At 46.3% G+C, this 22,454-nt stretch overlaps 1 protein-coding gene across 2 annotated transcripts; it reads left to right on the top strand.

The window, feature by feature from the left end:
• Positions 1-140: 140 nt before the first annotated feature.
• Positions 141-9,335, top strand: mtpap (mitochondrial poly(A) polymerase). 2 transcript variants are annotated; one of them, XM_023823661.2, is made up of 9 exons: positions 141-323; positions 866-1,029; positions 1,127-1,360; positions 2,041-2,265; positions 4,663-4,874; positions 5,550-5,776; positions 7,386-7,478; positions 7,575-7,648; positions 8,798-9,335. In XM_023823661.2, the coding sequence occupies exons 1-9, from the start codon at positions 164-166 to the stop codon at positions 9,128-9,130; spliced, it is 1,722 nt and encodes a 573-aa protein (XP_023679429.2). In that variant the 5' UTR covers positions 141-163; the 3' UTR covers positions 9,131-9,335. The 2 variants fall into 2 exon arrangements, with proteins under 2 accessions (XP_023679429.2, XP_072569105.1); XM_072713004.1 differs by lacking the exon at positions 866-1,029 and having other exon boundaries at positions 146-323.
• The last annotated feature ends 13,119 nt before the right edge of the window (positions 9,336-22,454 follow it).

Below are 22,454 nucleotides of genomic sequence, written 5' to 3'. Positions count from 1 at the left end.
AGCAAGTTTTACCACATTGTGGGGATATTTGGTTCCCACGATGTGTTAAATGCAAACCAACACCGAAAAAAATGAAAACTTATTCTCAAAAACGGGATAGGCTACTTCTTGGTACATCCCTCTTGCCGTATTTCAGACAAGCTGCGCAGGCGCCAAATTTCTCATGCTCACCATGATGGCGGCCTCCATACATCACTTATGTATAATGAGGCGAGCAGGATTTTTAAAGCACTTTTTTGGGTTTAAATATTGTTCGTCGAAACGAGCTAGCACTAAAAGTGCTGCTGCGAAAAGAGAGTCTTCCATTACGAAAGATCAATATGGTAGGTTAGACCACATAAATGTCTTAATGTAAATGACCTAGCTTTGAACTGCATTTTCAGTCTTTAATTTAATGTTAGTGTGGATGTACAACGTTCACGTTTCCGTTTAAAGCTTCCAATTTCAAATGTGGAAATACGTGGTTACGTTTTCTGAAATGTTACTGTCAAAATTATTCATCTCTTTTTGCCAGTATAATAATAATGATTGTATGCCCTTTCCAGAGTGATTAGCTCAAAATATATTAATGGGGTAGGTAGTTTACTTTTGTCATACTTTAACATCAATCAACAGCAAGTAGGAGTAGCTAAGAAGTTATTTTACGGTGTTTTATTGATGGTATTTCTATTGATGGCATTGTCTATTTCACTGACGCTTCAGTAAAAAGCTTTCTACACGTCTTAATCCATTGATCAAATCTTATTTAACTGATTAATGCATTCTGGTCGAGTAAAAATAAATCCCTTCTATAACTGTACTTGTACTATTATCTGACAAATTGGGCAGATACATTTCTGCTTGTCAAAATTTTGTTTCGTTCTAGAAAATATTGAAAGAAAACCGTTCTATAAACTCTTAGAAGAGAGAAAGGAACAAGCAGAGAGATCCGTTCTTGTGAGCTGCCCCTCGAATACATCAGAGAAACGGTTTTTAAAACACATGTCCAGGCATGGAGATATAAACAACTGCTTTTTCTATGAAAGTTTTGTAAGTATCGACAGGATCACATTACTGAATGTCACGGAAACTGTATAGAGTGTAAAACACATCTCACATTGTCTTTTGGTTTCTGTTTTCTGTGCAGGGAACATACGCGGTGGTGGAGTTTTCCAAACGAGACGGCGTTCTTTCGGTTTTCGAAAGCGCCTCCATACCGAACTTCCCGCACGAAGCGGCTGTGCCTTTCAAATCCAGGCTGCTCTCTTTAAAAACCAATAATTCAGGTGACCTGGCGAGCAGCCAGCCGTCTGTTAAAGTACTCAGTCAGACTGCCATTCCCATCGACGAGCTTGTCAGGAGGCTGTCCAAAAAAGACAGTGTAAGTGTGCGCGTGCGTGCGGAGCGGTTGGACCTGGGGTGGGTCTGTTTATTTGTGCTGCTTTTTCTTTTTTTGCCATTATTAAATCTACATGAGCAACACAGTGGTGCAGTGGTTGGCACTGTTGACTTGTACCTCTTGGACCTCGTTTCAGGTCTCCACCCCGAATCCATGTAGGGTCTGCATGTTCGCGTTTTCCTCCCAGAATAAAAACATGCCAGGATAAATTGGAGTTACCAAATTGTCCATAGATATGAATTGTGTGCATGCCCTGCGATGGGCTATCACCCCATACTGAGATATTCCCTACCTTGTGCCCATAGCTTCCGTGATAGTCTCTGGACCCCTGCGACCCTGAGGAGGGTAAGCAGGTATAGAGGATGGACGGATAGATGGATAGAATTAATATCAAAGGAAACTGCCACAAAATCCTGTAGAATCAGGGTGCTGTTCTTAAAAAAACTTTGTTTGTAAAAGTTGCATCAGTTTAACTAAGATCTGTGTACCATAACTGTCTAAGGAGATTTCCTTCCAGAGTTAAGACTTTCAGCGCAAAGGCAATTCACTGCCCCTGGCTGCAAGGTGGATGGAGTGGAGCCCTCATTGGGCGGACGCTGGGCGGGGGGGCAGCTGTCCCTGTGTCGTCACGCTTCTCCTGTCCTCTCTCCCTCCCATACCAGATAGACCAGCAGCTGCTGCTCCTCACAAACATTCTCCAGCTGACTGACGAAAACATTCGCCTGCGCTTCCTCGTCTGCTCCCTGCTGAGGGACATCGCTGCCTCTTATTTCCCGGAATGTGTGGTGAGGCCCTTCGGCTCCTCTGTCAATGGCTTCGGGAAGCTTGGCTGCGACCTGGACATGTTTTTGGACCTGGATGGCATCAGTGGGATTAGCCAAGAGAAGGTAATGTTCTAACGCTCATTGGGTGTAGCTCAGAAATGGGGGAAAAAGTAGGTCTTTTGTGGGAGCATTTTGTACAGTTCCGGTTGACAGCCTTTGCTAGCGTAAAGAAGCAAAGCATGCTGGGAATTGTATTTTAAATGAGCCAAACAGACTTAAGTTATGAGTGTACATCCATAAATACTGCTCCACCCACTGTCCTAGTAGCAGCATGTTAAATAATAGTATAACATAATGCAGTCTTATCCCAACCCAGTCCACATTTTTGTTCTCTCCTAGCTGTTGACACACCCATACCAGGTATTCAGAGTTCTTAATTGGCTGGGAGCTGGGTGAAAGAAAGAAATTAGAACATGAGAAATTTACCTATGAGAGGAGGCCATTCAGCCTATTAAGCTTGGGTGTGAGCAGAAGTATTGACTGACTGGAGGTCCCTTGAGGATTGGTTTGCTAAACTCTGACATAATGTACTAATAATAATAATAATAATAATAATAATAATAATAATAATAATAATAATGATGATAATAATAATAATAATAATGTACTCATGCAGTGGGACGTGGCATCATTTGAGCTGGTCACATGCCCTAAAATGTTAAGCCTTAATAAAAAGTAGCTGTCTATTTCAATTGGAGCTGATTACCTTTTTTTGATAACTGCTTGTGAAAATTTTTCATCAGGATGATGAGTGTTCAGTAAGGGGTAAATGGTTTCCAAGTTGGGAAGTTAGGTATTTTTCTTCTCTCTTTGCCTTTTTCTCCAGTATTTGGGGCAGGGATGGTGATGAGCATTTTGTGTATTTAAAGGCAAGATTTTTTGGGAGTCATAGGTTTTCTTTGTATACAATAGTCTGTGGGGGTTAATTGGTTATACACTATATTGCCAAAAGTATTGGGACACCCCTTGAAATCATTGAATTCAGGTGTTCTGATCCCTTTCATGGCCACAGGTGTATGAAATCAAGCACCTAGGCATGCAGACTGCTTCTACAAACATTTGTGAAAGAATGGGTCGCTCTCAGGAGCTCAGTGAATTCAAGCGTGGTACCATGATAGGATGCCACCTGTGCGATAAGCCCATTCGTGAAGTTTCCTCGCTAGTGGTGGTGTTGTAGCAAAGTGGAAGCAATTAGGAACAACAGCAACTCAGCCACAAAGTGGTAGGACGTGTAAAATCACAGAGCGGGGACAACGCATGCTGAGGCACAGTGTGCAGAAGTCACCAACTGTCTGCAGAGTCAACAGCTACAGACCTCCAAACTTCATGTGGCCTTCAGAGAACTTCATGGAATGGGTTTCCATGGTCGAGCAGCTGCATCCAAGCCTTACATCACCAAGTGCAATGCAAAGCGTCGGATGCAGTGGTTTAAAGCACACTGCCACTGGACTCTAGAGCAGTGGCGATGTGTTCTCTGGAGTGACGAATCACGCTTCTCTGTCTGGCAATCCGATGGATGAGTCTGGGTTTGGCGGGTAGCCAGGAGAACAGTACCTGCCTTGCTGCATTGTGTATAGTTTAATGGAGGGGGGTTATGGTGTGGGGTTGATTATCAGGTGTTGAGCTTGGCCCCTTCCAGTGAAAGGAACTCTTAATACTGCAGCACTGGAAGCCATTTTGGACAATTTCATGCTCCCAACTTTGTGGGAAGAGTTTGGGGATGGCCCCTTCCTGTTCCAACATGACTGCGCACCAGTGCACAAAGCAAGGTTCATAGGGGCATGGATGAGCAAGTCTGGTGTGGAGGAACTTGACTGACCTGCATAGAGCCCTGACTTCAACCCGATAGAACACCTTTCAGATGAATTAGTGCGGAGACTGTGAGCCTGGCCTTCTCAGTACCTGACCTAACAAATGGTCTCCTGGAATAATGGTCAAAAATTCCCATAAACACACTCCTAAACCTTGTGGACAGCCTCCCAGAAGAGGTGAATCTGTTATAGCTGCAAAGGATGGGCCAACACCATATTAAAGTGTATTAAGAATGGGATCTTATTAAAGTTCACGTGTGTGTAAAGGCAGGTGTGTTTATACTTTTGGCAATATAGTGTATTTTTAATGACCATGTGCTGCTTTAATATATGGGCATTTTACTTCAGTGTGTCACCATTTTATACGGAGGTACAAGCATGTGATTTACTCTCAGGACAGATTTTCCCTTGCATGGCGATTCCTGCAGCTGGTATTTGACAGTTTTTATTTAAGCATTCAGATCTCACAGTTCCAGAGAACCCCGTGGGCTAATCCCAGCTAGCCCTGGCTTTGCCGTCTGGTTGTCCTTATGACATGTAATTTTGCACATCTCCGTGTGGGTCGCTGAGTAAACTACTCGTACCGCGGATGTCGCCTGTAGGGGGTGTCTCGAGAACCAGCCTCACATTCACGTGTGTCGGCCCGCAGACAGGAAGCAGCTACTCCCTGGAGTACCAGCTGAAAAGGACGTCCACGGAGCGGGTGGCCACACAGAGCATCCTTTCTGTCATCGGCGAGTGTGTGGATCAGTTTGGCCCGGGTTGTGTGGGCATTCAGAAGATCCTCAATGCCCGCTGCCCACTGGTACGCTTTTCCCACCAGCCGTCTGGCTTCCAGTGCGACCTCACGGCCAACAACAGGTAGCTGAACCTTATGACATTTTCCAAAGGTCAGAAGGCGCGGGGGCTGGCTGGCCTCGTTTCTGACGTCAATGCCGTTTCAGTGTCGTGTTCTCTGGCCAATGTGGGGGGCGGGGGGGGGGGGCGAGGGGGCTCAGCGCATTTCGCTTCTGCTTCTCGCCGCCCAGATGGATGCCGCTGCAGCTAAAAATAGCCGAGTTGTTATGGGCGCAGCTGTTAAAATGAAAATGGGGGGGGGGGGGGAAGAGAGAGAGTCTTCAATGGTTTCTGCGGAAACCAGGGTGTGCAGCTCTCAGTGGACGAATGCGTCAGTGGGGGAAATCTGAACGTGAATTGATAACAGATTGTGACTTGGGTTTGAAAACCCAAAGTGAAACCCCTTTTAACGAGAGTGAAAATGACACCCAAAAACTGTCATTCGGTTGCTTTTGAAAACAAAAGCCTTAATGAAAGCATGAGAATACTGCCCTCTCCTGGCTAAACTTTGGATATCGTTCTTTTCCTGTTTGGTTTCCTTACTGTATGCGTAGATCACTCAAGAATATTAATTGTCAGATATTTTACAGAATATTACACAGTGAAATTCAATCTGGAAACTTTTTTAAGTAACATGATATATTTGGTCCTTCCTGCTTCAAAATCAGTGTACCTTAGCAGTCCTTCCTGTGTCCACAGGGTGGCGATGAAAAGCTCGGAGCTGCTGTATCTGTACGGGCAGCTGGATGAGCGCGTGCGCGCCCTGGTGTTCAGTGTGCGCTGCTGGGCACGGGTCCAGGGTGTCACCAGTAACATCCCTGGGGCCTGGCTCACCAACTTCACCCTTACCATGCTGGTGGTATTCTTCCTGCAGAAGAGGAGTCCCCCCCTAATCCCCACACTGGACCACCTCCAGGCGCTCGCAGGTGGGAGCCCCCCCTCAAAGCCCAGGTCTCTTATTGAGTCATGGAGCCATATATTTTTCATAATAATTATTATCAGTGATATTCCAAATTGATACTAGAGATTGGAATTGGGGCTGATCAAGGCATTTTGTAATTGATTCGTATTGGTTACCACAGCCAGATCCTAAGCTTGATCTATTTAATGTCCCCGTCCACCTCATTTACTTCAGTTGTGCAGATTGTAAGGTCCTGTCACACGCTGTAGTAAGCCTCGGGCACATGGCTTGAAACTACTGAGACGTCCGGCATGTGGAAATTCTTTAAATGAAAATTTTCACTCGAAATAGCCCAACAGCTGCCTGCAATGTCTGCCATCCTTCTGAGACGAGGTTGCAGCAGAGCTTTATTTAATACAACAACTCTGATTAAGCACTTGCAGAAACATCATAAAGAAGGATACCGCAAAGCTGCAAGGTATATACTCAGATGGAGAATGCTGCAGGACCTACTGTATGTGTATTTAAGTATCTATTAAAAAATCAGATCAGGACTCGGAATTGGCAATATAAATAATGAATGAATCTGATTGAGGTACCAAAAAAGTGGATTGGGACATTAATAATAATAATAATAATAATAATAAGTTTTATTATTATAAGTACTTTTTTTATATATCAACTCCTGTGAAAGAGCAGTAGGATTCCACTCAAAAGGGTGGAAGTGGAAAGAATTAGCTACAAAACAAGTGTTAGGTTACAATATGTAAAACGCAATGTGTAAATTACAAAGAAATTGGATATGGACTTGATTTAAAAAAAAAAAAAAAACTGCAGCTGCTTCTGACAATATGCAGGGATCCCCTGATGCGAAAAGGCGTTCTGCTTAGAGGCCAGTGTAAGCTTAGCCCGGCAAGCTGGGTGGGCAATGATCTGCACCGATGCCCTGATAAACCTCTGGGGATTCCCCCCCCCTCCACCAATCAGATCACATTCTATAAATAATCCTGTAAATATAGTTTGAAATGCTAAGCAATTAGTGAGTCATTCTAGATCTGGCCACATGGCTCCATATATATATATATATATATACACAGTACATTTCTATATGTGTGTTTTTTTTCCTCTTAAAATACTTAGTTTATATTGTAATTGGTTTTTGTGTCATTGCCCTTATTCACTTGAAAAATAATCCCTATTACCAGGTCACTGCTAATACCATGTTATCAGGTTGACAGTGATGTCAGAGAACAATGGCCCCACAACAAAACCTTACCTTACATTAAACAATTTTATAGCTGTTGTTTGTTAATGACTTTTATTGCTGTTTATGTAATCATAATTGTATTTCGTTCTGGAGGGTCTTTGTTTATTTTTTTATTTTAGTCTTGCTTTAGATCCAACCTTTGCCTCTGTTCTGAGTATGTCCTTAATTGCTGAAATGGTGTAAGACTTGACCCAGCCAATAAAATAAAGAGGCATCCTGCCAGGGGATAGAAGACAGCCATGTGACCCTGGTTGCCCAGGAGTCGGTTACCCAGCGATAAGCTGCCAGGTTTCCATGGTTTTTAGACTCCAAGCGATGAATGTGCTCCGAGTGGAACATTCATATTTCTTACGTCTACCTCTGCCAGGACCCAAGGATAAAAGCATCATTGATGGGAACGACTGTACTTTCGTTAGCGACCTAACGAAGGTCAAACTGCAGGAAAACAGTGATTCATTGGGTGAGTGGCTCAGCCATTGGGATTTTACTGTACATTTTTTTATTTTTTTTTATTTCCTTCAAACACTGTGACACTTTCCCTCTGCTTTTTCTCTAGAACATTTACTGTTGGAGTTCTTTGAGTTTTACGGCAACTTTGACTTCAGCAAACTGTCCATCAACATCAGAAAGGTAATCGCCGCTTCCTCTTGAGAATCTAGCGAGCGTGGAGGTGCAGTATGAAGCCTGGATATTTACTGTGTGATTTTGGTGGTTAATGGAGTTTGATGGGCTGACACTTTAACTACAGCAGTACACACCCTGCCTTCACCTTTCAGATTGTGTCACAAGGTTAATTTTAGTAATTACTTATTGCACTACCAAATCATTGTCATTTGCAATCTCAAAGGTCAGGAGGGGAGCGGTTTGAGGTTAGGGGGGTTCCCCATAGTTCATGCAGGGACTACAGCCCAGTGTGGCGTGAAACACCCCTCATAATTAAACTAGGTGTGCCTGCTCATCCATCCGTCGCTTCCATACTGTCCTATCCGATCCGGGGTGGACAGTGGACACCTTGAATGGGATGTCAGTCTGTCACATGGCACAAACATTCACACAGACACTATTGCACACTAGCGGAGACGCATATTTGCCCAGCTGGTGTTCTTGGACTCTGGAAGGGGACTGGAGTAGTTGGCTGTTCAGCTGTCAGCCATATTTAAATGGACTTGGCATTTAGATTTTTGAATCTTTGAATTCACCATTGTCGTTTTACAAGTACTCAGTCTGGTTTTTGCCATCTGTGTGTGTTTTTACCTTGGTTATTTTTTATATATATTTTTTAATAATTATACACTTTTATATGTAATCCACTTTTCTTCCTGAATATAGTCCTAGCTTCTTACATGGCGTGTGAACTCGATTAACTGAGTACAAGTACTCCGACCGCAAAATTCAGTTTGGCAACTAATACAAAAGTGCAAAATAGTGAGAAACAGCTGAAAGATACATATGTATTATAAATAGTGAATGCAAATCTGTACAGTGGTATACATGGTATATGAATAATGAGTATATACTGGTAATGAGAGTTCTGTACTAGATGGATGAATGGATCAATGTATTGAATAGGTAGATTGATTGGATGGATGGTTGCTTTATTAATCCCAGCAGGGAAATTTAGTATATATTCTGTATATATAGTACTATATATAGTACATGATTAAATAATAATTTTCTGATTATCATTGAATGCTTGTTAAGGCTAGAGCACAGCCTAGCTGTGCAGTGAATACTGTGCTGGACTGACACGGCCTGATTGGTCAATTTCTGTCCAATCAGGGGAAGGAGCAGGGCAAGCCGGAGGCAGCACCGCTGCACATCCAGAACCCTTTCCAGCCAGCGCTGAACGTCAGCAAGAACGTCAACGGCACACAGCTGCAGCGCTTTGTCTCACTCTGCCAGGAGAGCGCCTGGCTGGCCCAGCAGCCGGAGGTGCAGAGCCGCAGTGACACCCCCTGGGGCCTGGCAGCCCTCCTGGTGCCCCTCGACGCCGTCGGCAAGGGGAAGAAGAGCAAGAGGCGTCGGGCGGAGGCCCCCAGCGCCAGGATTAAAGGCCTCCTGGAGTCCTTGAGAACTGGCAAGGCCAGTGCTAACGGGGGAAGCACTTCCTAAAATTCCCACTAGAGGGCAACATCTGAAGGCAGGGACACTCCGAATTCTGCCTCCGGGAGGCAGGGATCACCTTGACCACCTAGAGGGCGCTGAGGCGTTCTTAAAGGGACGGTGCACATTTTGACAAATGCATTGAACTTTCCTGTTGTGGTGGGTCTTGCCTCACCAGTTTTAATGTAGGTGTATTAAAAAAAATCCTGAGAAATTACGGTTGTCTCATTCCACATGCAACACGCCTTTGGAGATTTCTTTTGAAAACATTTGAATGGTTTTAGAATTATAACTGAATCATGGGAGATTTGTATTTTGCTTATTGGAATGTTATAAAGTAATAATAGGTTTTATTACAGTTGTGTCACAAATGTGCAAATTAAGAAGATGAGCTATGTTAATGTCTGAAGGATGTGCCTGTGGTGGTTTTCATCAGCTGAGCGTGAAAGACCCAGAAGGAGAGCCTGAGGTGTCCCAGACATACCCGTGTGTTCAGTAAGCATGTGCATCGCGTGCAGGTGAGCCGGAATCCGGGTCCCACGCACCGTAGGCCGATCCGGGAACGCTGGACCTCGGCTTCAATATTCTCAGAGCCGATGGCAGGAGCAGTTCCTCCCAGAGGATGGAGAATTGAGAAGTACATTCCTGACAAACTGTTTTTCAGCTGGGTGGGGGTGGGAGAGGCTCAGGGGTGCGGTGATGGGTGAGGGTGTAGCGTATGAGTTGGCGGCCCCTCCCCCGTCCCTCACGTCTGGTTTCAATTTCATGGGAGCTTGCAGCCAAGTAACGAATGTGTCTTGTTTTTAGAATGTATGAATTTGGGGGTGGGGGGTCATTGCCACCTCCCCTTTATTGATTCGGATGCAGTCCTACTGTCTACAAATGCAGCTGCTGTACATGGGCGAGCGTTCAGTTCGGTTTCCGGGGGGGTGGTTGTGATTCAGAGTTTCCTTGTTGTGCTGACAGCTTCGTCCCTTGGGGGCCGTGTGGGTTTCCACGCCATGACCCTGGGCCCCTGGTTGTTCTGCTCCAACAGCCCCCTGACTCTGACCACACACACACACACACACACACTATGCTCAGGTTTCGGTCAGTGTTGATGTTCACCACTCCAACCGTACCGAGGTCTGACAAATAGACATTACACTATGGTGGGACAGCAGCCCTGTAGTTGCCCCAGAAACAACACGCCCACCCCAGATTTTGGGTCAGTGGAACAATAAATCCTGGGTCCTCTTGTTGGATCCTTCGCGTGCCCTGCCTGGGTGGAGGGGGGGGGGGGGGGAGGTGTATTTTATCGCTGCTCCAAGTGTCCCAGATGGATCAGCGCATTCTGAACACCCACTGCTCGTGGACTACAAACCCTGGCGTGTTTGTATTTTAAAGCTTTCTGCTGGTCCTCACTCCTTCTGGGAGGGGTGAGGAATTTCTCAAAGGTGCTGAGGGGTTTGTGAGCATTGGTGGGGGGTTGCAGAAAAGGCTACTTGAAAATCCAATCTGAGTTTATGCTGGAATTAGGCTGGAGCTGTTTGGCACAGCTTGGTCTTCAGGGTAATATCCTTTAGCCTTTCTGTGCTACTAGATAAAATACTGCATACAATTATAAGAAATATCGCCCCAAACACTGCTCACTTTTGTTTAATAACCTTTTAATAGGTGCTGTGTACAGAGGGGTGGGGCATGTTTCTGTCTGCTTCCTCTGTTCAGTTCCTCGAATTGTCCCCGTGCCATTGTGCGAATGCATTACCTTCACTTCCGTTGTTGGTGGAGCTCTTACCCCACCCCTTAATGGATGCATCTCCATGATGCAGTCTGACTCCACCTTCTTTTATTTAAAAAAAAAAAGTAGTGGTTGAATGCCAGGCACTAACCTGCGTGGGAAAGTTCCTCAGCTTTTTAGTTGCATGCTGTGGTGGGTTTTCTGTTTCGGTCTTGTAGCTGGTACAGGGCTTTGTGTGGCTTTGCTGTGAGCCCCGTTGCATGATGGGTTCTTCCTTGCCCGTGCAGTGAGTTTTCTGGCTGGTCATGGGCCATAATGTGGTATGGTGGCATTGTCATCACCTTGCAGATGTGGCGTGAGGTTCCAGCGTGTGATTGGTCCAGGAATGGAAGCTTTCTCCATTACCTGGGCATGGAGTGGATGGCATTATGAAAATGCCCCCATTGAGGTTATCCCTACCACTCTCTCTTGGGGGGGCAGTGTGTTGACAATGATCCTTGACTCTCCAGAAATTTAAACTGTATAGTTAACCACCATGCCCCCCCGCCGCGCCCGGTGTCACATTAAATAACAGCAAACTTAAGAGGTCTCCGTCTGAAATGCCATTCAGTTCTGTAATAGTTTGAGATGCTCTGAGGTCTTGTCCTTATGTATGCCAATGTTTACTACGTGTTTGTCACAGCTGTTGGTCTTTGTCTTTACGGCACACTTTTCAGATTCCTGCTTGACAGCGAGCTTGTTAAAATGAGCCGTAGCAAGTGATTTGTGATTTCGCCTTCCTGGACATGTCCAGCCCATTTCTTTGGAGCAGTTTGTATCGTCAAGACTGTAATTTCTGCCGTTGTGTAAAGCTGGCATGGGCCAAAGCAAAGCCAGGCGCAGGAAAGTAAATATATGCTACCAGGGTCGCTTATGTGGCCGTTCGTGGCGGGTGATTTTGATTGGTTGCTTATGTGGCCGTTCGTGGCTGGTGATTTTGATTGGTTGCTTATGTGGCCGTTCGTGGCAGGAGATTTTGATTGGTTCTGTGTGGTGTCAGGGGCTTAGTGGCACTGGACCCCAGTCTCATACCCTGTGTGTGTGAGAGAGAGAGAGAGAGAGATCTGGAATCCAGGCCAGATGCTCAGCTGATGCCCCCATCAGCCAGTGTGGGATGTTGGGAAGGGGCACAGGGATCTCTGGACTGGGGGGCCTTTGTGTCACAGGCTGGGCTGGATGCCTTCCCGCCCCCGTCTGCCCTGATGGCTACATCCCAGCTTCAGCTCTGCCAGATCGCGGTCCCATGGTGCCGTGCTGCCTATAGCTCACCATCTCTGTCCTTTTAACACCCTAGTACTGTACATCTAATTCCTCCACACTCCCCCTACGCGAGTTCAGCTATACATGAACTCACGCGCACCATTTGAATTCCAGTAATTTACAGTGTTTTTACTGTTTTCCATCTAGTGCTTTCATTCTCAGTGTTACTTGCGTGTAGCCCCCTCCCGAAATTCTTTTTCCTGTGAAATGCAATCGATGCTATCTTTTTATGAGTAATCCTGTATTCTGTGTAGGAATATGGTGGTTAGTAGAATATTTTTTTAGCTTTGAACTTCATTGAATGTGAAAGAGACGTAGAGGGTAAGAGGGTGGCCGAGTAGACTAAGGGGTTTGAGGAGCACAATGCCGTCTCTGCAGTCATGGTGCTGCATAGACCCCTATGCTGCCCCCTTTGGGCCTGGAGGAAGGTCTGCAACAGGACATCTGTAAAGGTCACGGTTTTTGTCGCTGGAAGCTATGTGCCGCGCAGGAAGACGGTGACGGTAAAAGCAGCTCCATGTGACGCCTGCCAGTGAACACTCTGCCGAAACAGGGTTGTTAATTAGCTACTTTGTGGCATGTTTGATTCTATTTGTTGTTATTATTTTATTTGCCATCCTCACAGAAAGATGGTTTTGATTTGTTTTTGTTTAAGGACATGAAGTTTGCATGTTGTAAACTCTGGCCAAATACCTTTGAGGCTCCGCCTTGCGGCTGCAGTTGCCTGTGCTGGTCACGTCTCCTTATGGGTCTCCTCTATTACACACATGAGCTCATGTGGTTTTTTTTGTGCTTCCTGTAGAACTGGCTCTGTCACTCTGGTCTGCTGGTGTGGAATCAGGGCCTGAGTTTAACCCAGGGGCACCACAAGAGGCGTGTTTAACTGCAACACCAACCCCTGAGCACTGGATTTTGAAATTTTTGTTCCCCAAATTCCCATCTTCTCTGAAGAAAAGGGATGTTGATTCGATGAGACTCACTTCTGTACCGTGCTGGTTAACCCTGGCCAGCTGCTCCTGAGGACCGTGTTTTAGATCTGTCAGGCAGGGGGGTCTCCCTAAGCCTTTGGTATGCGCTGCAGGGGTGGGGGGTGTTTTGCATGGTGCTCTTGACTTCAGGCTTTATGAGATTGTTCTTTATTTATCGTTTTTATACTCCAGATGGGTTTTTTTTGTTATTTAAGTCTCAAATTCAGAAGAACTTTGTGGCAGAATGTAGGGGATGTTAATCCCCCCCCCCCCCACAGAATAATCTCCCTGAGCTAAGTGGTCAGCTTCCCCCCACCCACCTGTCCTAGAGCCCCCAAAACTCCTTGCAGTTCTGCTGTTCCACTGAGCCTCACCGCGTCTGTTCTGGGACGTGTTGTAACTCTGTTTAAGACAAAAGCATCTGGATCAGAGGCCTAGGCCCACTTGTTCCGTCGTTCTCGCTTGTTTCTCGTGATTTGCTCATCGGGATTTTAGGTCTTGCAGTGAATTTGAGTTTCTGAGATGAGAAGTATGTGCACATTTGTCCAATGTCTCATTTCTAAACCAAGGGTATTTATATGAAGTTGTTTGCACTACAGGGGAAACTTCTTCTGGGGAGACTTTCCATCAGATGTTGAAACATCGCTGGTGGGATTTGCTGCCTTTAGTGTGGTTGTTGATGCTGGGTGACATGGTCCCTTTCTGTGAGCTTGTGTTGACCGACCACTTACTTCCCAACTGAACTTGTTTCCAGATGTTTTGACCTTAATTACCGCACTTGCAATTGACTGGAATAGATCTAGGTGGGCAGGAATGTGGAGAACCAACCTGCGGGGAAGATGGCGTCCTGTGATGGTGCCAAGTGAAAAGTCATGGATTTGTAGTCTTTGGACCTGAAATTTCCACTTCTGGTAATTATACACCTGGGTCAGCAATGCTTTGGTTTGATTGGGCAATTCCTCTAAATGATAGGGGTGCCCACATACTGTTGGCCATATAGAATATATTGACTTGTCAGTATTGCTTCCGTATGGCTATATGGTGCATCTTCGGGTTTCCCCTGTGATTGCTTATGCGATGTTGCTAGAGATTAGTCCCCACTAGCTTATGCTTTCGAGCAACACACTTCAATCACAGTCAAGATGGGCCCGAGTAAAGCTGTGATTTGACCAGACTGTCCATTATTACGTCAGTGTTGGCCAGAGCAGGGAATATATGACCCAAGGTGCTTTTTTATGGAAAAACATGTTCACCAAATTCATTATTAATATTTTTCCAGTTTGCTGTCTGACATTCCAGCATAGGTCACACCACACACAGGTGTCTACCCCTTTGGACGTGGGTTCCCAACAAGGCCTCTGGAAAGCAACATCAAATTTTGGCACGGCAACAAAATAGCAGAAAAGGATCAACCGGACGGTGTTTGTGTGTATATATGTTGTTTTGACACATTCTGACAACATTTGGGGTATCACTGTACCCCTGCTTCATTTGGGAAGCTCATCCAGAGTTTTATGAACATGCAAACCTGATTGTAGAATTGATGCAGCCACTGGTTAATCTCTGCTGCTTGGAGACTCCTCTCCAGCGGTTGCTAATGAGGCCTGTCTTCCCAAGCGCCTGGGCCTTGACAAGTAGAAGAGCAGACCAGCAGTCACGGTCCAGTGAATAAGGTCCAAGTTCTCCCTGCGCTGGTCCAGCTCCAGGCAGTAGTTTCCGATCGCGGGGCCTCAGAAGGGATTGCCTCATGTCACGGTGAACATTTGAATGGCCCAATCCCACCATGAATTCCAACCCCCCCTTCCCCCACGACCACCTTTTATTTTCTTTTGATTAAATCGGCATTTGGGGTATGTGCAGACAGGGGTGTATCCCACAATGCATTTCTGCTTTTGGAGCAGTGGGGGGTGGGGGTGACAGATAACGCTCCATTCACCCCCCCCCCCCCCCCCCCCACCCACCATCAGTGTCTGGCAGAGAATTCCACACATGCCTTTAATTTGGGGAAAGAGCCCAGGAGTGAAGTTATCTTAGTGTTCTGGAATTTTCCAACCTTTCCACTTCCAGTGTCAGACCCAGATGTAATTAAAAGCCTGGGGGCTGGGGGGGGGGGGGGGGTAAGAATTTACAGTAGCAGAGTAGCCCCCTCCTTCAAGTGTCACACTGTCTGCCCTCTTTTCTCCACCAAAGGATCCACAGCAGTGTGGTGAGATTCCGGGTCTCCTGTGGAACATGAACCCAGGTCAAGCCCAACACCTTTTCAGGGCTCAAAGTAAAATCTGATAAACCTGGCTATCATTTGTCGCCTTCCTTCCCATTCTGACAGGCTGATCAGATGAGGGGGTGCCCCCTGGTGGTCGCTGGGCTCTAAGCAGCTATTAGTTCACTTATGACTTGGGCTGACCCTGTGTGAACCTTGGTCGGGTGGGGAGGGGGCAGCCTCCTCATTTGATGGGCAGCCTGACCAGGCCCACGTGTGGAGAAACAGGCCCCCCCATCTGTGACAGGATGGTTCTGCAGGTGTTTGATGGGGGGTGTTGGTGGGGAGCATCACCGGTGCCTCTAGTGTCTGTTAACAGGTCTGTCCCATGCCTTCGTGCCCCTCCCTCAAAGGAATATCACATATATATCACATCTATATTATACCTATACCCTGACAGGACTGGCCTGAGCCAGCTGAAGACTGCTGAGGAAATGGCTTCAGAATGAGAAAGTTTTTACCAGGGGATTTAATCTGGGGTGTCTGGCCCTGAAAGCGGTTAGGTGCCTGGGTGAGCAGCTCAGGAGGCCCCTGCCCCATGTGCAGGTGACGTGAGCTGGTGACCCTCCCTGTGCCTGATAGCATCTCCCCTGCTGGCCTTGTGCGTGTGTTAGTGTGAGCATGTCTGCATGCATGGGTCTCTGTCATTATTACATCATTAGGACCAGATTTCCCCACAATGTGATAAAAATCTGTAACATTTTTTTGATCCCCACAAGGATCAAATCGAAGTTTGATTTTGTGAAAATCTGAGACAATCAAAAACTAAAAATGCCAAAAGTCTCATATTTTTATTTTGTTAAGGACGTCATGTTGGGATTAAGGTTTTCCCCACATAAATGAATGGAGAGTCCCTACAAAGATGTAATTACGAATCTGTGTGTGTGTTCATAGGCTTCAGCCCATCAGAAAAGCCGTGAAAAATGTTGTTATTATTATTATTACCTGATTATATGTGCAACCACTGCCTTATCCAAAAATTAATATTTAGTTATTAACACTCTTCATAAGAATAGAACTGGAATTCCAAAAGGGTTTATGTTTCAATCAATAGGTGAAAAATGTGTAACCTTAACATAAGTCAGTCAGAGTATTGTTGGTAATAAGCTACAAATATCTTTATCATTTCTTTGATGTAACTCGTCCTGGAGACAGTGGCTTGATATAAGAGCAGGAAACGGCCAACGTCTTCAGCTCATCCTGGAGACATGAGCCCCATGTTTTGTTGCATACAGCCAGTGGCCCCTGCGTTTCCACCTCTCTGATCTCATTTTCCTGTTTTCAAACTCTCGGCTGAATCCTGTGGACCCGCCCACCCAAAGACCAGCTCTGAAATAGCACATTCCTCCTTCAATTAAGTGGATGAGGACACCATTCCCCCCAAAATCAGAATTAGTAACACCAGACTCAGATGTTAGATCCCACCTTCTGTGGAAGCAAGTATCTCAGTCAGTGTGATGCTGCCAGAACTGTGTCCTTCATACAGGTGATGGATAGTAATATATGATTCCTTTGGGGTTTAATAAAATGTCTGCGTGTTCATGTATTAGGAAGAGGAAAAAGCCAACTCAACAAAAATCCACTTTACAAAACACAGGTTCCTTTTCGGCTACTTTTACCCAGCTGGCATGTTATGGGATAGGTGGTACAGTCTCATTTTGCAGGGAAAACATCTGTACATACAAATAAATATGCCAGGAGCAGCACTGAGCTTGGTTTACTGGCCTGTGTGGCTCGTTGCCGTGGTGTCCTGAACACCGATCTGTCGAAAAGGTTGCCGAGCTTCGCTCGAACCCTAGCCTTTCTGTACCAGAAATGTGGTATGACATGACCTGCCCTGCACATTTTAATGAGTGTCACGGGAGGTGCATGCAGGAAGACGGGGTTGCCGCCTCGTCCCCTGCGGAGGGCCCTCTTTACAAGGCCCTGCTAGATGGCAGCTCAGTGCTCTTTACAGAGGAAGAGGGAGACCCCATGTTTGATCACACTTTTATTTTCAGTTAAACCATTTTTTTTTTGCAGGGAGCACGTGCGGAGATAAGTCCCCTCCCTGCGACCCTGCAGAGATTCCAGCGTTTCTCAGCACGTGGCCAATATGGGAGGCAGCCGGCGTCTCTTCGACAAACATGCTCTCTCCCCGGAGGGGAATTTTGTCATTTGATGACTTTGTTTATTGTTCATTGGGAAATGAGTGGGGGAAAAAAATAAAACCTTGACATGTACTATCAGAGCTGGCCGGCAGCCTTACGAACCCCTACAAGACTCCCTGATGTTCTGACGGACACGTTGAGGGAGTTGGTGTCAAGGGGGGCAGGTAAGGCCGTTCTGGATCGCACCCCAACTGAAGTGGGCAGGCACAACACTACAGACATTCCTGGTAATCTCAAAGGGAAACTGTATCTGGAAACTGTGGAAAGGGCGTTCATACCTCACCTCTGGAAATTGCAGCTTGGACTCCTGCATGAACTGGTTTATCCAGGATAAAGTTGCTGCTTGGATTGTTTGACACAGAAGGTTTTTCTTTTCTTTTCTTAGATGTTCTGCTATTAAAGCATTTGTGAATGAGTCTCTCCTTGATTAAATGGGATGAAATCCTGATTCTGCTCGAGGCTGACTGGGCTGCAGAGTAGCTCCAGCAAGAGTCTGGGAATGCGAGAAGGAACAATCTGTAAAACATGTGAAATATGTTTTGTAGAACATTTTCCAGAATGGAGAAATGAAGGATCTCCCTTTAAAAAAAATGAATCAAAGCCACATGAACGTTCTTACATGAACTTTGCCTGCTGTGTCTCACTATTTTCAACCAAGCAGGCAGTGACAAGGACAGGGAACGCTCCATGCTTCAGTCCTCTCCCTCTTTCGTTTCATTTGATGTTCTTTTACGGAACCGCTAAAATTCCAGGTAGGTGGTTCCGCATTCCCGCAGCAGCTCAATTCCAAAGTGCATAACAAGAGTAGCATCTGGAAAGTGTGGATTCTGGGGAGAGATTTAATGTAGAAAACACAACAGGCTCACGCGTGATTCATTTTAAGCCGGGTCCACCTCCCGTCCCCAAAAGAACCCCTCCAAAGGCCGCAAGGATGAAGCATAAAAATATCTGGATGACAAAAGAACCTGCCCAACATTTGGGAACGGCCTAATCAAAATGTTTCCCTTTCAAACTGTGTATCTGTGGGGGGGCTCACCCGGCTTGGAGAAGACCACCCTGTGGCTGGCATTGTGGCAGGGCCTCCTGGAGTTGAACTACCTTGGTGCTAAATCGTCCGCTTACTCCCAAACGGCAAAGTAAATATTTAAGTAGAAGTGTGGCATCCGGCCCGGGGGAACATTCCACGGTGCCATGGGATGGCTGTCGAACAGTCATTTGGCCGGACGGCTCTCTAATTAGCCGCATCCAGGTTCTGACGAGGCACACAGGGGCTGCTGTGTGAAGCAGGAATTCTAGAAAAATACATTAAGGCTCAGCAATCCCCTCATAGGCTTTGAAAAGAGTCAAATGTTTACGTTGGAAGCGATGGTGATAGATGATTGTTACTCCCTTGGAGCAGATCAGGGCCATAATTCATTTCTAGTGGCTACTTATTTCAAAAAATGCCTGTTGCAGGAGGGCTGTGGTCCCTCTGGAGGAATAGATAGAGGGAGTAGGGAGTCAGAGGTCAATTTTAGCCAGCTGTCGTAAAATGTCCAGATTCTTGATTTGAAAGAGGGGGAGAGTTTTTCAGCGCTATTGAACTTTGAGTAGTCACGGGGGTGTTCATCCTTGGTGAATGTATTGCTGTTGTGGTAGCATGCACATACACACACGCACACACAGAGCAGGATGAGGTCCCCGCTGTCTCCTTGTGCGTGTGAGATGCTGGTGCAGTACACAATGCCAGCATTCAAGGCAGGCAGGGCACCAGGGGATCGGAGCTGAAATCACAAGGATGGAGATGGTGCTGTCATCGACTGGTTCTCCAGTCAGTGTTGTAGTATAACTGCCTCTATTCAGTCTTTGTCCCCTACACCTCGCTCCCCATACTGGACAGTCTTCCTTATTGTTACAGCTGAAGTGAATCCAGGCAAAGTTTGCTAACATTTAAGAGGCGATGCTCTTATCGACCAGGGTCAATAAGTTTCTGCTGGAGCAGTCCGGTTCTCCTCACTTCAGTTTTGGACCAGACCGGGGACACTCTCTTGTGACTGATGTAGCGGAAAGATGTTGGTGTTGTGCGTCCATCATGTCTGTTTGAACTAGGGTCCTGAAGAGCAGAAGGTCCTGTACCCTGTAACCTGGACCCTTAATTGCAAATTGGTGCAGGGAGTCAGTTATGTATGTGTGTGTAAACCCTGTCCCCCACACTCCTCCATCCATCCATCCATTTTCTGTAATCACTTGTCCTATTCAGGGTCACAGGGGGGTCTGGATCCTATCTCGGGGGCTATGGGCACAAGGCAGGGAATTACCCAGGATGGAGTGCCAGCCAGCCCCCTCTTTTATTTTATTTATTTTGAGGATGCTTTTACCCAAAGTGATGTACATTATTGAGACAGCAGGGTCAGGCGGTCCCTGGAAAAATTGGAGGTTAAGGGACTTGCTCAAGGGCCCAACAAAGAATTCATTCTGACGACCCTAGGATCTGAACTGGCGACCTTCCAATAACCGGCCGCACAGTATTGCAGACTTGGCTCCCGTCTGGTGTGGTCCTCACTGTCTTTCTGCAATACCACCCCCAGTGGCAGACGTGTGTTATAACGTCATGCGTCAGTATGTTGATAAGGACTGAGAGCAGTCTGCTCCTCTCTCTTGACCGTGATTCGCTGGTGCCAGCCCATGCCCTGTGCGATGACATCACTAGTCACCGGGTCCTCTGTACAGCCGATGAAATAACGCCAGACTTGTGTGTCTGAACCCCCCCTCTACTCCGGCACCTTCCTCGTCTCCTTCCCCCAGAGTTGCCAGGCCTGGCCGCCCTTTAGTGGACCTTCTGCAGGACATACTGTGTCTGGGAATAAGGCCTTATCCCAGCTCACACAGATTAAGGGCACTTAGCGGATTTTATGTAAAAGTAACAAAGTCATATTATAGTACAATAGACAGGAGAAAGAGCAGAGAAAACAGAGCTGGGATCTGCACACTGAGACGTGAACCTGTGCTTTAACTCACTTTCTTTACATCCCTTTCAAGCCCAGACTCACAATAGCAATTCTGGTGAACAAACCTGCAGAAAGAGGAGTGAGATTATAACTCTCCATAGACGGTCTTGTCTGTTTTTAATGGATGGTTTGCTCATGTTTCATTCAGAATGCTTCACTTTTATATTATTTAAACACAATGCTGTCATTGCACTATACCATTGAAGGTTGTTTCCAATCCATCTCACTTTACACCCAGCGAGAATCCTCCTTAGAAATGTTCCATTTGGCTTTTTCTAGATTTGACGTCGTAATCTGGTTTCTTCCAGAAAGTTCCTCTCGGCCCTGAATTGATTGGTCATGGAGGCAATGGAGTTAAGCTCATGAAACACAGTGGTTTGTTTTTGGCTTTCAAGGTGTTTGGGTCTGATCAAGGCAGGGAGGAATGTGCAGCTGGAGCGTTGCGTTTCGGGCCCCCAGGGGCCAGCAGGTTCCCTCTGCGCCCTCCAGAGGCCTGTGATGTCATACTGTATCTGGCATGTGGGGACCTGGACATAATTAATTAGCCATTGTCCGGGTAAAAATACCAGTGAGGTAACGGACATTGAATCCACGCCCTCTTGCATCCCTTTGGCATTTTATACTTTTAAACTTCATACTTTGATATGAGGCGCTAAAATGTGAACTATTATCTGTCATGGGCTGCATCATTGTGCCCGAGATTTTATTTTGTTGTGTTTTTGCCATAGCTGGTGATCTCTGCTTGATTAATAAGAAGCAGCACAAAAAATTCTGCCATCAATGGAACGAGCTGCTGATTAATGTAGAATATTCCTTTCTTAATATTTAAGTCCATTGGAAATCATGTTAAGTTACTTCAAGCATATGTTGATTGCTTGGGGGGGTGTTTTCGGAACATATGTAGGTCTTTATAACGGACAGCTATGCATGCAGCCGAGCAGGGGGTTATGGGGAGGGTGGGGCGTGTTGCGTGTGTTTTGAGGACACCACCTGCCAGACTGCGGGGGCCCTTGATCTGCCCGGTGACCTGGACAGTGGGTGCCGGAGGGGGCAGCACTACATATGTGGCCCTGTGCTTCTATAATTGGTCACGGGCAGCATTGTGCCACGTCTGGTAATTAGGCCGTTATTTTCTGGAGCAGAGACGGCTTCTCACCATACGGAGATGGTGCCCATGTGCTTCTTAAAGCAGACCACCTTAGCTAAAAAGTTAGCGGTACCTTGAATTAGCATAGCAGAGATGCTAATCACCATGCTAATCATCCAAAGGCGACTTTGTGCTATCACCCAGTCTAACCATTGATACTGGCATGCGATCCAAAGCCCACAAACACGTGACCTTAGTGATGTTGATTCCAGTGCCAGTCAGCCCAGTAGGCCAGTGTATCTCAACCCAGTCTTCTGGGACCCCCCCCCCCCCCCCAAGACAGTCCACATTTTCGCTCCCTCCCAGCTCTCAGCCAACCAAGAGCACCAAATATGTGGTACAGGTGTGTTGACAGCTGGGATGGAGAAAAAATGTTCTGTTTGGGAAGGACTGGGTTGAGAAACATTGAATTAGGCAATACAGGCAGCCATTAGGGCCAAATCTGAGGGGGTGCGAACTTAGCAAGTCAATTCACACCCATTTTGCTTTTGTGTTGGCGTCTTTTTCCCCAATTCACTCAGCAGTGCATTTTCAATTCAACTGTGTGCTGTTTTTCCAAATATTCCATTATGTCATATTTTTTCCTGAAGAGAGAGATCTTACGTGAGAACATGTTTTCTAGTTGTTCGATCCCCACGAGTGAATCACAGACCAAGAACAGGCTGTTTCTGGTGTCAGGTTGTGAACCCGTGTCTCTTATGTGACCAAGGAAAACACTAGAGTTGGAAAACACTGTCTTGGGTTGAAACACATCTTGAGCACATCTGCGGAGAGTGACACCATTTACCTTGTGCACGTCTGG

The sequence above is a fragment of the Paramormyrops kingsleyae genome, chromosome 1 (genome assembly GCF_048594095.1).
Source record: "Paramormyrops kingsleyae isolate MSU_618 chromosome 1, PKINGS_0.4, whole genome shotgun sequence".
Lineage (NCBI taxonomy): Eukaryota > Metazoa > Chordata > Actinopteri > Osteoglossiformes > Mormyridae > Paramormyrops > Paramormyrops kingsleyae.
This window is presented reverse-complemented; position numbering and strand designations above follow the sequence as displayed.

Bases quoted from the DNA above. Each gene is read 5' to 3' on its own strand.
- mtpap (XM_023823661.2), top strand. From the start codon at position 164: ATGCTCACCATGATGGCGGCCTCCATACATCACTTATGTATAATGAGG. The intron at 1,030-1,126 runs GTAAGTATCGAC...TTTTCTGTGCAG, and splicing joins GCTTTTTCTATGAAAGTTTT to GGAACATACGCGGTGGTGGA. The intron at 4,875-5,549 runs GTAGCTGAACCT...CTGTGTCCACAG, and splicing joins GACCTCACGGCCAACAACAG to GGTGGCGATGAAAAGCTCGG.